We start from the raw sequence: 13484 nt of genomic DNA on the forward strand, positions 1-13484 counted from the left end.
AACTGAACCAAACCTTTGAACACATGGACTTAGTAGATGTCTACAGAATGTTCCACTCCACAACATCAGAATACACATTCTTCTAAGCTGCACTCAGAACATTCTCCAAAATAGACCACATACTAGCTCACAGAACATGCTTAAGTAAATGCAAAGGAACTGAAATTATCCTGTGCATATTAATCAGATCTTTCTTCAAAGAAACTGGAAATCAATAGCAAAAGAAGCCACAAAAACTTCATAAATACATGGAAATTGAATAATGTCCTCTTGAACAACCAATGGTCAAAGATTAAATTAAAGAAGAAATTAGAAAGTTTCTACAATTAAATTATAATACGAATACAACATACTGGAACTTATAGGATGTAATGAAAGCAGTCCTACAAAGGAAATTCATAGCAGTGAATTCCCATATCAGAAAAACAGAATGTCATCAAATAAGCAACTTAATATTGAAAAAATTTGACTTAATATTGAAAAATACATGAAAAAGAACAGCAAGTCAAGCTCAAAGCTCATAAAAGGAAGGAAATTATAAAGATTAGAGCAGAAATTAATGCAACTGAGTCTAAGAAAACAAAATAAAGAATCAATGAATCAAAGAGTTGGTTCTTTGAAAAATTACTCTTAATCAACCTTATTTAAAAAAGAAGAGACTCGAATTCATGCATTTAGAAATAAAAGGGTGAAATCCAGAAAAATCATCAATACCTACTTTTGAGAAACTTTATTCTAGTAAGAAAAAAACACAGAAGAAGTGGACAAATTTCTATATACATATGAACTACCAAAGCTGCATGAAGATATAAAAATTCTAAATAACCCAATATCAGTCAATGAAATTGAAGATGTAATTAAAAACCTACCAATAAAGAAAAGCCCAAGTCCTCATAGATTCACTGCTGAATTCTACAAGAAACTGAGAGAAGATCTAATGCCACTACTCTTCAAATTCTTTAATAAAATTGAAAGAGAAACAATACTCTCAATCTCATTCCTGAAAGCAAGTATTATCCTGATATCAAAACCAGAGAAGGATCCAACCAAAAAAAGAAAACTACAGGCCAATCTTCCTAATAAACACAAAAATCCTCAGTAAGATACTGGCAAACCGAATGCAGCAAATCATCAAGTTTATATACTATGACCAAGGAAGATTCATCTACGGGATGCAGGGATGGCTCGACATATGCAAATCAATGTGTAATACACTGTATTAACAAAGCCAAGGACAAAAACCATATTATTATCTCTATAGACACAGAAAAAGCATTCAACAAGATCCAGCACCCATTCATGATAAAAACCCTATAGAAAATGGGATTAGATGGTCTTTATCTCAGTCTCTTACAGGCATCTATGACAAAGCAGCAGCCAACTTTACACTAAATGGTCAAAAATGAAAGGCTTTCACTTTAAAATCAGGAACAGACTAGAGTGCCTAGTACCACCACTCTTATTCAATATAGTTCTGGAAATATTAGCCAATACAATTAGACAAGAGAAAGAAGTAAAAGGAATAAGGATAAGAAAGGAAGAAGTTAAATTATCATTCTTGGCTGATGATATGATACTCTTTATAGAAGACCCCCAAAACTCCACTAAAAGACTTCTAAATTTAGTAACCAAATTCAGTAGGGTAGCTGAATGTCAAAAAATAAAAACAATATTCAAAAAATAACAACATTCCTTTACAGAAATAACTCACTGAGAGAAATCAGTGAACCACACTTTCCACAATTGCATTAAAAAATGAAATAGTTAAGAATCAATCTACACAGGAAGTAAAAGACCTTTATATTGAAAACTATAGTACTCTGAAAAAGAAGATGGAAGGGGATATCAGAAAAATGGAAAGATATTCCTTTTTCTTGGGTAGGAAGAAACAATATACTGAAAATGCAAATACTTCCAAAATTATTATACAGATTTAATGCAATTCCAATCAAAATGCCAATAGCATACCTCAAAGAATTACGGGAAAGAATTCTAATATTCATTTGGAACTAGAAGAGACCTAGAATAACAAAGACCTTCACAATCCATGACTTGAAATTATACCACAAAGCCACCATGATAAAAACAGCATGGTACTGGCAAAAAAAAAGACCCCAAAAGCAGTGGAACAGATTAGAAGATGCAGAAACAACTCCAAACATATTTAGCCACCTTATTTTTGACAAAAGGGCCATGCTCCTTCACTGGAAAAACTGGTTCTCCACATGCTGAAGATTAAACCTCAAACCATATCTCTCACCAGGCACTAAACTACAATAAAATGGATGAAAGATCTAAATATTAAGACAGAAACACTAAATTTACTGAAAGATACAATAGTTAGAAATCTTGAAGACATTGGAATAGGCAGACTTTATGAACAAACCCTGATTGCACAGAACATAATACAAAGAATCAACAAATGGGATCTCACTTTATTAAAGAGCTTTTGTACAGCAAAAGAAACCACCACCAGAGTGAAGAGACAGCCCACAGAGTGGGAATAAATTTTTTGCCAGTTGTTCATCAGACAAAAAAATAATACCCAGAATATATAAAGAACTCATAGAAATAAGACCCTCCAAATTTAATACCCCAATCCAAAAATGGGCATCTGAAATGAGTAAGATACTTCTCAGACAAAGAAGTACAAATGGCAAATATATGAAAAAATGTTCAACATCCCTGGTCATTTGAGAGATGCCAATTAAAACAACACCAAGGTTCCATCTCTTCCAGAAAGAATGTCTGTTGTCAAGAAATCAGCCAATAACAAATACTGGCAAGGATGTGGGGAAAGAGGAACCTTTCTCCTCTGTTGGTGGCATCTTAGACTAGTGCAGCCACTGTGGAAATCAGTGTGGAGATTTCTCAAAAAACTACAGCTAGAAGTTCCATTTGAACCAGGTATTCCTCTTCTTGGTTGGTATCTTTCTGAAAGAATTAAAAGCAACATACCACTGTGATATATGCACATCCACATTTATAGCAGCACATTTTGTAATAGCTAAGTTTTGGAAACAGTGCAAATGCCCATCAACTGATGAGTGGATAAAGAAGATGTGATTTTTTTTACACAATGGAGTACTACTCTGACATAAAGAAGGATAAACATGAAACATTGTTAAGTAAATGGATACACCCTGAGGTGCTCCTAAGTGAAATAAACTGGACACATCTGTTTAACTATCACATTGTTTCTCTGGGGTGAGAAACCAAAACAGTAAATAAAGACCAATATATACAATAGGTATTGTGAAATAGGAAGAAATTGTTCAAATGGGAAGGGGAATGGGAGGGGCAATAAGAAGGAAAAGAAAAAAGGAAAAAATGGAAACAAAGCTTCTATAAAGAAGGAGAGGAAGAGGCATTGATGGGAAGAGAATGGGGAAAAATGAATTAAGTTACATCATGTACAAGTACAAATTCCCTATGATGAATGTTATCATTGTGTATATCTAAAATGTACCAATAAAGTCGATTTTTTAAAAATTGTGAATATAATTAATGCCTCTAACATGCTCACACTTAGTACTGGTCCTCAAGCACACTGTGACAAGAGAAGCCTAATGTCGCAGAGAAGGCTAAACAGGGACCAGATATAAACACATTAAGTAACACAGGATACAGTAGTATGGTCTTTTCCTTCCATTTAAACCTTCTCTAGCTTAAACTCACTCTATCCTTTCCTCTTTGCTTCTTGCTATTTTTTAAGTTGATTCAATCAATCCTATAATTGGAACATTTTCATTCTGTACATGAGATTTTCTGTTCCACGACTTTAAGTCCCTGAATGTACTGTGGGATATGTGGAAGGTAGCTAAAAGTACCAAGTGGTTAATGCTATAGGAACATGGTCCCCAAGTTAAAGTGAAAGGCTACCAGGCCTGGTATACCCTTGGGATTGCCAGTGCCAGAAACAAGTGGAGCTAAAATCATATGGGTATGCTATTGAGCCCTGTTAATTCCAAGAGAATCCGCACATCTACCGGTTACAGATTTGAATCCTGGACTCATCTACAAATCAGAGCAACCAGAGCAGAAGAACCTACACACTTGCAAACTAGCTCCCCTCCTTCTCTACCTACAAGAAAACGTAAACTATTTCTCTCTACCTACTGCCCTTTTAAGTTGCCACACACCACATGGGATAGACAGCAGGATGGGTAAGAAACTCAAAGCTTAGGATTCACCAAAAAGAACCAGACTCAACCCAAAATGACTTTTAAGACTAGAAGAGCCAGAGCAAACATTGTCAAGTATAATCCATTCTGCCTAAGGGTGGGTGGTTTACTGAGGAAAAGCAGATTTGTTACAGTAAAGCAGCTAAATGTTCCTTGTACAGATGACTGGTTATGTAAGAAGTATATTTATATTTGAAAGCCCACTACAGTACTGCTCACAGCAAAATTCCATGATATAAACAATATAAGAAAAGTTACATAAAAGGACAGAGGGAGAGAAAACATGTTAATCAGTGGACATAAAATGTGTTCCACTTCAAGAATCTCTAGCATGCACTTACACACAGATACACCCAGTACAAGAATCTGTACTCCACTATTTGTCTGGAGGATGACTCTCTGGGACAGCAGGACATTTATTTGAGCAGTTGCTACTTATAAGATAATGTCTACACAGAGAAACCACACACTAAGGAGCAGTACATCAGCTTATGTGTATGTATTAACATGTGACTTGATTTACTTTCTGCTACAGATGTTGAGAAAAAGTTTTTTGCTTTCCAGACACACTATGCATACCTTCTGAAAATGTAAGCATTTCCTCCTACAGAAAAACTAAGGCATAACACAAACAAAGCAAAACATTTCTTGAATGGTAGCAACAGCTAATGAGTGCTTATGATCTACCAGAGGGAATAATCTCTAAAACTGTGATATTTATGTCAACCTTACATGAAATTCTGTATATGCTTTGAGATAAAGTGAGTGAAGATGTAGTGTTTCATACATGGGCCAGTCAGTCTGCATTTCAGTCAAAGTAGAGATCAGTGTATCAGTGGCCCAGCACAAACAGCAAGGCTCCTATCAGAAAGTCAACAAATTTGCAAGACAAACAGGTCAATCTAATGTCTCTTCCTCTACATTTTTATTTCTAAACTGTTTCTCTTATAAAGTTGGAAAAACCTGAAGCCATGTCATTGCAGTATAATTAAAGTCCATATTTTACATATAAATAAATAAGATTTTAAAAGGAACTCTTTGGAGAGATTAAAAAATAATAATAACCACCTGGATTCCTGGATGTTACAAACCTGGCAGGTAAAGGGAAGAAAGGCAGATGAGCAGAGGACACTGAAAACGTCTGAGCCAGCCACTTTCTTAGCAGATGTATTAAGAAATAATCTGTGGTACTGCTCCACCATCTAGTGACCATTCTGAATCTATGTTTCAAAAGTTGCCCAGATATTTCTAGGTATTTCAGAAAGCCATCCTAATCTACAACAAATTATAGCTCTTTCTGAAACTTATATACATAAAAAAAATCGGACCTGACCTGAAAGTGTTTTTTTTTTTGAGTAGTCAAGGTGATTAAAAAGAATAGAAAATTTCTTACTTAGTGCCTTTAGGGACAAATAAAATGCTCCCTTGGAATAAAATACTGACTTGAAATATAAATATGATTTATATACACAGGTGCATTATCTATATGTTAAAATTTAAATTGCAATACTGTATTCTATAAATTAGTGACAATATTCGATTAACACATTTATAAAAGCACCAACAGAACTACTTAGAAATTTATGAAATTTCGTCCTAGAAATATACATTTTCCTGTGAATTTTGTAATGGTATTGCTTACTGATACTACAACCAAGTTTCCACAGTTAAAGATTCACCAACACTTATCAACCAAGCTCTTCAACATCACTATCAGCAACCATTCTGAAACGCGAATTCCTGAATTTCTAAAGAAAAACAGGAATGTGAAAAAATGTCATGGGTATAATCTGAGGCAATGCACTGATGGCTATTCTAATTCTTTCTCAAGGCAGCCAGAAGAGTTTCCCAACTTTGATTAAACGTTCATTCAGATTTAACTCTTTAAAAACAATGAAGCCCAACACATCGGACAATGTTCTAAGTTCAGTCAAGCTGACTTAACAGACTTGGGTATAAACTCAAGCATGCATCTCCCTTCACTTTTGAAAAGAAAGTACACAAAAACGCTGGATACCACCCCCAAAACTGCTTAAATTCCACCTGAGCAGACTGGAATCTAATAAGCAACCAATCTTCCCCTTCCCCTCGCAGGGAAGGGCAGTTCTGGCCCTCTCCCCCGCCGCCCCGCGGACCCAGCAGACAGCAGGAGGCCTGTACTCACGCAGATGCCCAGCGCGCCTGCCCCCATCCTCGCAGGAAGTGACTCTCAGTAAAAAGAAGGTGAAACCCTACAATTCTGCCGCGTGGGTGTGCTTAGGCTCGAAGGTCATCATCGCCCCCAAGACCCCGCGGGACGCAAAGAGCGTGGCTCCAAACACCTTCAGAGAGTGGGGCTCCCGGGCTGAGCCCAACTGGCTATGCTCACAGCCCAGAGTTGAAATTTGATCCCGGTGCCTCAGTGTTGGGAGACAGATGCGTCACGTGACTCGGGTCTGAAGTGGCTGACAGCCTTCCTCCTCTTAAACCTAACTCCACTCCTGGATGGCACCCACAGGCCCTTCAGCCAGGATGTTTCCGCTCGCCTGACTGGCAGTGTTCATTAACAGGACTAACGGAGCAGAAAACTGAAGTCTGGGCTTGCTTCCTTGTCACCACTCGTCATTCTGGAACATTTACATCTGCAGGCACGTCTCATTTTCCCCCTAGTAACCAGCAACATTCTGCCATTTTTTTTCCCTGTACCTTTATCCTATCAGAATTGTTTATTTAAATGAAAATGCTCTATTTTATAGAGCTGTTACTGTCTGATTACTTTCAATTATCTTACATATGTTGATGATAGACATAAACAACATACTTAAGACCTACATAACTGTAAGCCCACGAGTAGCAGTGTGGAAAGTTAGCCTGTAGCCCAGCTTTCACTGATTTTATTTCTTATTCGGTGTCATTAGAAAAACATGACAGATTTTAGTTTCCAAATATATTTGAATGGAGACCCTCTATATCCTTTTCAGGTAAGCCAGAAGGAGACTATCTTATGTTTATCACCATTTTTCCCCTCTCAAAATTTAAAAAAATATATATTTACCACACTTAATATTTACATGTAATGTTTCACTTAATCCAACTTTACAAGACTTCAGTTGTACCAATGAGGCATAATATCTGCAGGAGAACGGGTGAGCGGAAAAAGGAAAACTACTCCCACTTCAATACTTCCTTTCAAATGCAACATTCCTTGTGTACTTGTAGCCAACCACAGATACCAAATCACATTAAAGCAAACCACAGTCTTGATAAAGTGCATTATTTCTGCCTGTCCATATAAAACATTGTGTAGACTGTACTTCCAGAATGATATAACCCCAATCTCATAAAAGGAATGAAGTGGAATGAACACAATTTTCTTTATTAAAATAGTTTTTCTACTTCCTTAATTTGGATTCTAGTGCTCACATCAGCAGCACATATATTAAAATCGGAATGATACAGGGAGATTAGCATGGATTCCAATTTATGCTTCCTGTTGACTTCAGAGAACTGGAATGAGTGCTGAAGAATATTATCAACAATAAGAGCTTTATTATATTTTAAAAATTGTCTTTTCTGATTATAGTATTACCAGTCCACCATGAGAAACAAACCCTAAATATTAGGCCACCTATAGGTCCATTATCTGCCACCACCCAATCACCCAATCAATATTCTTTACCATCACTGGTTAGACGCTGTACCACTACTGTACAGAAACTAGTAAGAAAGACATGGTACTGTCTCTCTGGCATACCAGAGTAGGGGGTGGGAGGAATAAAAATAAGTAACCCTTTGTGACTGGAAAATGTAAATTATGAGTCAGGACACACAACCACAAAAATGGCAGCTGGTATACTGAATACTAGAATCTGAAGGGATCTGAGAGAACTGTGGAGCTGGAAGGCCATTCTCATCTTTCACCGCTTTCCAAGCCTCTGAAGCAGCCACAGAACTTTGGATTTCCTGACCTTTCCCTGAAATAAGTCACGAGACCGTCACATAGAGATGCCTTCCTCCCCCGGGAGGACATCCTTTTCTACTTGTCCATATAAAACACTGTGTAGTCTCTCTGAGCCCCAGAGAAGGAGCTGAACAAATGGGCCTTGCTACATTTACCTACCTGGGTTACCATCATCAGATCATCTCCCTTTGTCCTATCATAGTTCTCCAGCCTAACACAAAAATACGCAGGTGTAAGGAGTTCTTTGGGTCTTCGTTTCCTTATAAAGGCTTCCATGTCACACAAAACTTATTAAATGAATTTAAATTATTCTCTCTTATCAGTTTGTCTTTGGTTATAGAGGCCTCAGCCATGAACCTGAGATGAGTGAGGAAAAAATATTTTTTATTCCCCTACACAGATGTGCTAATAAAGAAGCAAAGAAAAAAAAGCGGGAGAAAGAGGAACAGAGGACATTCATCAACATCATGTCACAAATCTACTTCTAGTATATTTCGGTATATTTTCTGTACTTGTTTAAAAACATAGTTGAAACCTAATTTACGTGCTCCTAAAGCCCTTATAATTCCCTAAGTAATGGGGTGACAGAACCTGATTCCTGACCACAAGAATCCTGAGACCCCTGGAATCTTTGGAGAGATAACAGTACATTTTGTACGCTAATGAGATGACTGTTGGCTGGGGCTCTAGGATACTTTGAGGATGGGGCTGATACAGGATAGGGTGGTTTCAGGATACTTAGTTTCGAGGTATAATTAAAGAGTGTTGTAACTTTCAGATCCCTCCCTGACCTCTGGAGAAGGGAGAGAGGCTGTAGATTGAATTAATCGTCCATGACCAGTGACTTAATCAATTATACTTGCATAATGTGACCTCCATAAAACCCCTAAAAATGGGGTTGGAGGCCTAGGTTGGCAAGCACACAGAGGCACCAGGAGAGCCACATGACGACTGGAAGCTCCACATCCCCAAGCAACCCTGCCCTGCCTGGTAAATCTCTTCCATTTGGCTGTTCCTGAATTGTATCCTTTATAACTCTCAGGGTTTCCATCTAAAACATCCCCAAATGCTCATGTGTTCAGAGTTCAGAGGTAGTATTTTTGGATGGCCAATGGATCATGAGGGCTCTGACTTCTGGACATGGTTAAGTTAGTGATTTTATTGGGAGGTAAGAGAAGCAGAAGGTAGGGCCTTGAAGGGAATGGATCACGGGGGTCTGACCCTGGAGATTATATCTGGTCTCCATTCCCTTCCTCTCTGGCTTTTTCCCTCTTCTAGGCTTCCTGACTGCCAGCAGGTGAGCAGTCTCGGCTACCATATGCTGCTACTGCCAGAATATTCTGCCTTACCACAAGCCTAGAAGCAGTGGAACCAAGAGATCATGGACTGAAAGCTTTGAAAATCGAGCCAATATAAAACCTTCCTCCTTTAAATTGCTATTCTCAGGTATTTTGCCACAGTGACAAAAAACTGACCAACAAAAATACAAATCAGTAACTGTAAGTAAGCTGTTTTCTTATGTGAGTCATTCTAGCAAATTATTAAATTCAAGGATGGGGTAGTGGGAACCTTGATTCTTACAGCTGTTTGTTCAGAAGTACAGGAGGCCCAGGACTTGGGACTGGTGCTTTATGGGACTGAGCCCTTAATTTGTGGGACATGACATAAACTCCATGTGTTGTCAGAACCGAACTGAATGTATGATACCCAGATGGTATTGGAGAGTTGGTTGATATAAGGGAGAGAGAGAGACAAAAAAACAAAACAAAACATACACTTGCTTCTATAAGTAGTCTATGGGTAGGAACAAATCACAGCACCAAACAATTACATGCCCTGTCATCATTTCTAATAGGAATACATATATCTTATTTATATCATGGCTATTATTACATAAAGATGAGATAGTATTGTTAAAAAGCTAGTCCTAAGATTTTTTCTAACTTCTTTACTATTATAAAGTAAAATTAGTCCTGTGCTTATAGTTTTATCCTTATTCTTCCCTGTGATGACTAGATGTCATTTACAAAATGAAATTCTGTATAACTCTTTAAGAAGTAGCACTAAAAGACACTGCACTTCAATATTTCTCCATGGGATATATATGAAATTAGCATTTAAAATATTGTTTCCTACCCCCCAAATGAATGCAAAGTATTAGATTCAGAAAGTTCTCTTTACATACATATAAATATAGGATGTACATCTAATGCTAAACACTGATTTGCAAAGACTATTAAGATATATAAGCTACAGCCAAGAGGTATATTGATATAAAATATTGAGCATTATTTTTGCCCCAGAAAGGACAGAGGAATTGTTTAAAGGTGCTTTTTTGAATTGTGCAAAAATACCATGGTAGGACAAAGAATGTCCTATCTTCAGAAAGCCCTGGGCACCCTGTAGAAATAAGTCAAGGTGACCTTCACAACTGAAGGTCAGGCCCCTCCAATGCTGTCACTTCAACCACCTCTGGCCCAGGAAACTGGAGAATATATCTTGACTGAGGAAACTAAAGGGGCCAGGTTATCCTGTAGTCTCCGAAAAAGCCAAAAATGTTTTAAACTCAAGCTGTCTATCTCAGCTAGCAGAGCTACTGGTCGTCAAAGGATAAAAATCTCCTTGGCTGGAATAGAAAGAAGAAATTTCAGGAGCATAGTAACCTACACAATACTCTCTCAGCCATGCAGTAGGTTGAGAAGATCTTACGGGGTCGGGGTGAGGCAGCTGCTACAGCACAGACCACCTGAAGCCACTGGAAACGGGCAACTAGGGCTGTTCCCTATAAGTCAACTATTTTCTACCCCAGCTTTAACTCCATACCAGTCTGGTCCAGAATCCATGCCATCCTACTGACAGAATATCAGAAGTCATTCAGTCAGCAACTATTTAAAATTTATGTAAACCCCTTTGACCAGTCAGAGGGTATAAAGTAGACTTTGGTTTTTTAATCCTTGAAGGGAGATGTACCTGAGAGTTTACTGCTTTTATGCCTGAGGTCAGTCAACTCCAGCCTGGGAGCCAAATCCAGCTATCTTAGACCAAATCTGGGCATACCTGCTTGTTCACATATGTGTAGGGATGCTTTGGTACCTACAGTGGGACAGCTGAGCAGCTGCCACAAAGACTGAAACTATGGCTCACAGGCTGAAAATATTTACTACATTTCAAAGATAATCCCTGCTCTATGCTATTTAACATTACTGGCCAGGAGGGCCTTCATATACATATATAAATATGTTTTAACTCTGTGGAAAATAGCAGTAAATAGGTCTTGGGTTTGTTAATCTATTGTGTTTACACTGCCCCAGTGCCTGAGGATGCGCCCATTCTTACCCTTCTCTGATTATTTTCTGAAAGACTTCTCTGAAATAGATCAGTTTATCATCTGATGATCCAATGTCTTATTCTAAATTCTAGATGCATTCTCATTCTGCCTGTGGAAAAAACTCAAAACAAACATACATCTTCCTGGGAAGAAGTTATTCCATAGCCCTGAAAATGAAATAGTCAACATAACTAATTTTAAATTTACACAATCAATTGGAAACTTATCTTAGTAAATTGCTTTGGAATTCCACTCCTCAGTCTGGCTAATATAAGATGGCTCATTCTGATAAACCTGTCTCTGAGTGTCAAACAAGCACAGCCATCATTCAGCTTTGTCTCATTACAGATACTAAATATTGGTCTCATCATTTTTTTTAAGTGCTGGGGATTGAACCCAGCGCCTTCATTTTGAACTGCATAGCCAGCCCTTTTTGTTTTTTATTTAGAGACAAGGTCTCTTTAAGGCTCTAAACTGCCTGGGCTGGGCTCAAACCTCTGATCTTCCTGCCTAAGCATTACAGACTAGGAATCACAGGTGTGTACCATAACACCTGAACTGATCTCATGATTCTTTGACACAATTTATAGTTTAGATACTCCAATCCATGGGCTATTATTTAAATCCTATTGTTTAACCAAACCACAGTGCATACAACTTCATAAAACAAACTCTAATGGGCATAAAAGATCAGATAAACATCAATACAATTATGGAGGGGCTCTCAACAGTCCACTATCACAAATACTGTAGGTCAACTAAACAAATATCAGGAATAAATATCAGAGCTCAACCAAATAAATGGAGTTAGCAGATACAGTGGTACTTCAGTTCACAGACAGTTTTCCTTGGGAAAAATCTGGTTCTCAAGCAAGTGTCTGGCAAAATTTTGTTTCTGTTTGGGAGCTCCACATTGGGTGACAAACACAACCGTGGCCATCTTTCACTCATGATACAAATGTGACCAACTTTTCCAGAATCGTGGAACAAATTAAGTTTGTGAACTGAAGTCACTGTATATATAGTGTTCTACCCAAAACAACCCAATACATTCTTTTTGGCTACACATGATATTTTCTCCCAAAACAGACCACATACTAGTGAATAAAGAATGCCCAAGCAAATGCACATGCAGCAAAATTTTACCATACATTTTAACAAATCACAATCCCATGAAATGACAAATCATTATCAAAAGAAACCACAAAACTATGCAAACATATAGAAATTAAACAACACACTATTGAATAATCAATGGATCACAGAGGAAGTTAAGGAAGAAATAAGACAGTTCCTAGAATTAAATGATAATGCCAGTGTCACAGAACGCCATGAAAGCAGTCCTACAAGAGAAGTTTACAGCTGTGAATGTCTACATCAGAAAAATAGAATAAGTCCAAATAAATAACCTAATGATGCATATCAAGGTCTCAGAAAAACAAAAATAATCCAAGCCCAGAGCTTGTACAAGGAAGGAAATTATAAAGATCAGAGGAAAAATTAATGAAATAGAGACTAAAAAATGTACAAAGAATCAATGAGCCAAAGGAAAAGGAAAAAACAAAAATGAAACTAACAAAAAAAAATCAAATAAAACTGGATTTCAGCCTGCCAAAGATTAAAACTAGACCCTTATCTTTCACCATGCATTAAATTAAAATCCAAGTGGATTAAAGATATAACTATTAAAAAAGAAACACTAAACTTGCTGCAGGATAAGTTAGGCAGAACTCTGGAAGACATTGGCATAGGAAAAGACTTTATGAACAAATCCTCAGTAGCACGGGAACTAGCAGAAAGAATCAAAAAGTGGGATCTCATCTTATTAAAAAGCTTCTGCACTGCAAAAGAAACCATCAACAGAACTAAAAGACAAACTACAATGTGGGAAAAAATTTTTACCAGCTGCTCCTCAGACAAAGGACTATTATCTAGAATATATAAAGAACTCAAAACAATCAGCCCCCCCAAATATAAAGACCCAATTCAAAAATGGGCATCTGAAATGAACAGACATTTCTCAGACAAAGAA

At 37.4% G+C, this 13484-nt stretch overlaps 1 protein-coding gene across 4 annotated transcripts in view; it reads right to left on the reverse strand.

Moving 5' to 3' along the window:
• Fam13a (family with sequence similarity 13 member A) overlaps nucleotides 1–13484 on the reverse strand; it is a 312174-nt gene that overhangs the window by 289898 nt on the left and 8792 nt on the right. The window contains exon 1 of one of the 4 annotated variants that reach the window (XM_010610491.3): nucleotides 6349–6567. The exons of the other annotated variants lie outside the window; for them this stretch is intronic. Coding sequence (XP_010608793.1) covers nucleotides 6349–6375 — 27 coding nt within the window. The 5' untranslated portion in view covers nucleotides 6376–6567. Of the gene's footprint in view, nucleotides 1–6348; nucleotides 6568–13484 lie in introns of those variants that run through there. 4 annotated transcript variants of the gene reach the window in all.

Source organism: Fukomys damarensis, unplaced genomic scaffold (genome assembly GCF_012274545.1).
Source record: "Fukomys damarensis isolate Sample0158 unplaced genomic scaffold, DMR_v1.0_HiC HiC_scaffold_32, whole genome shotgun sequence".
Lineage (NCBI taxonomy): Eukaryota > Metazoa > Chordata > Mammalia > Rodentia > Bathyergidae > Fukomys > Fukomys damarensis.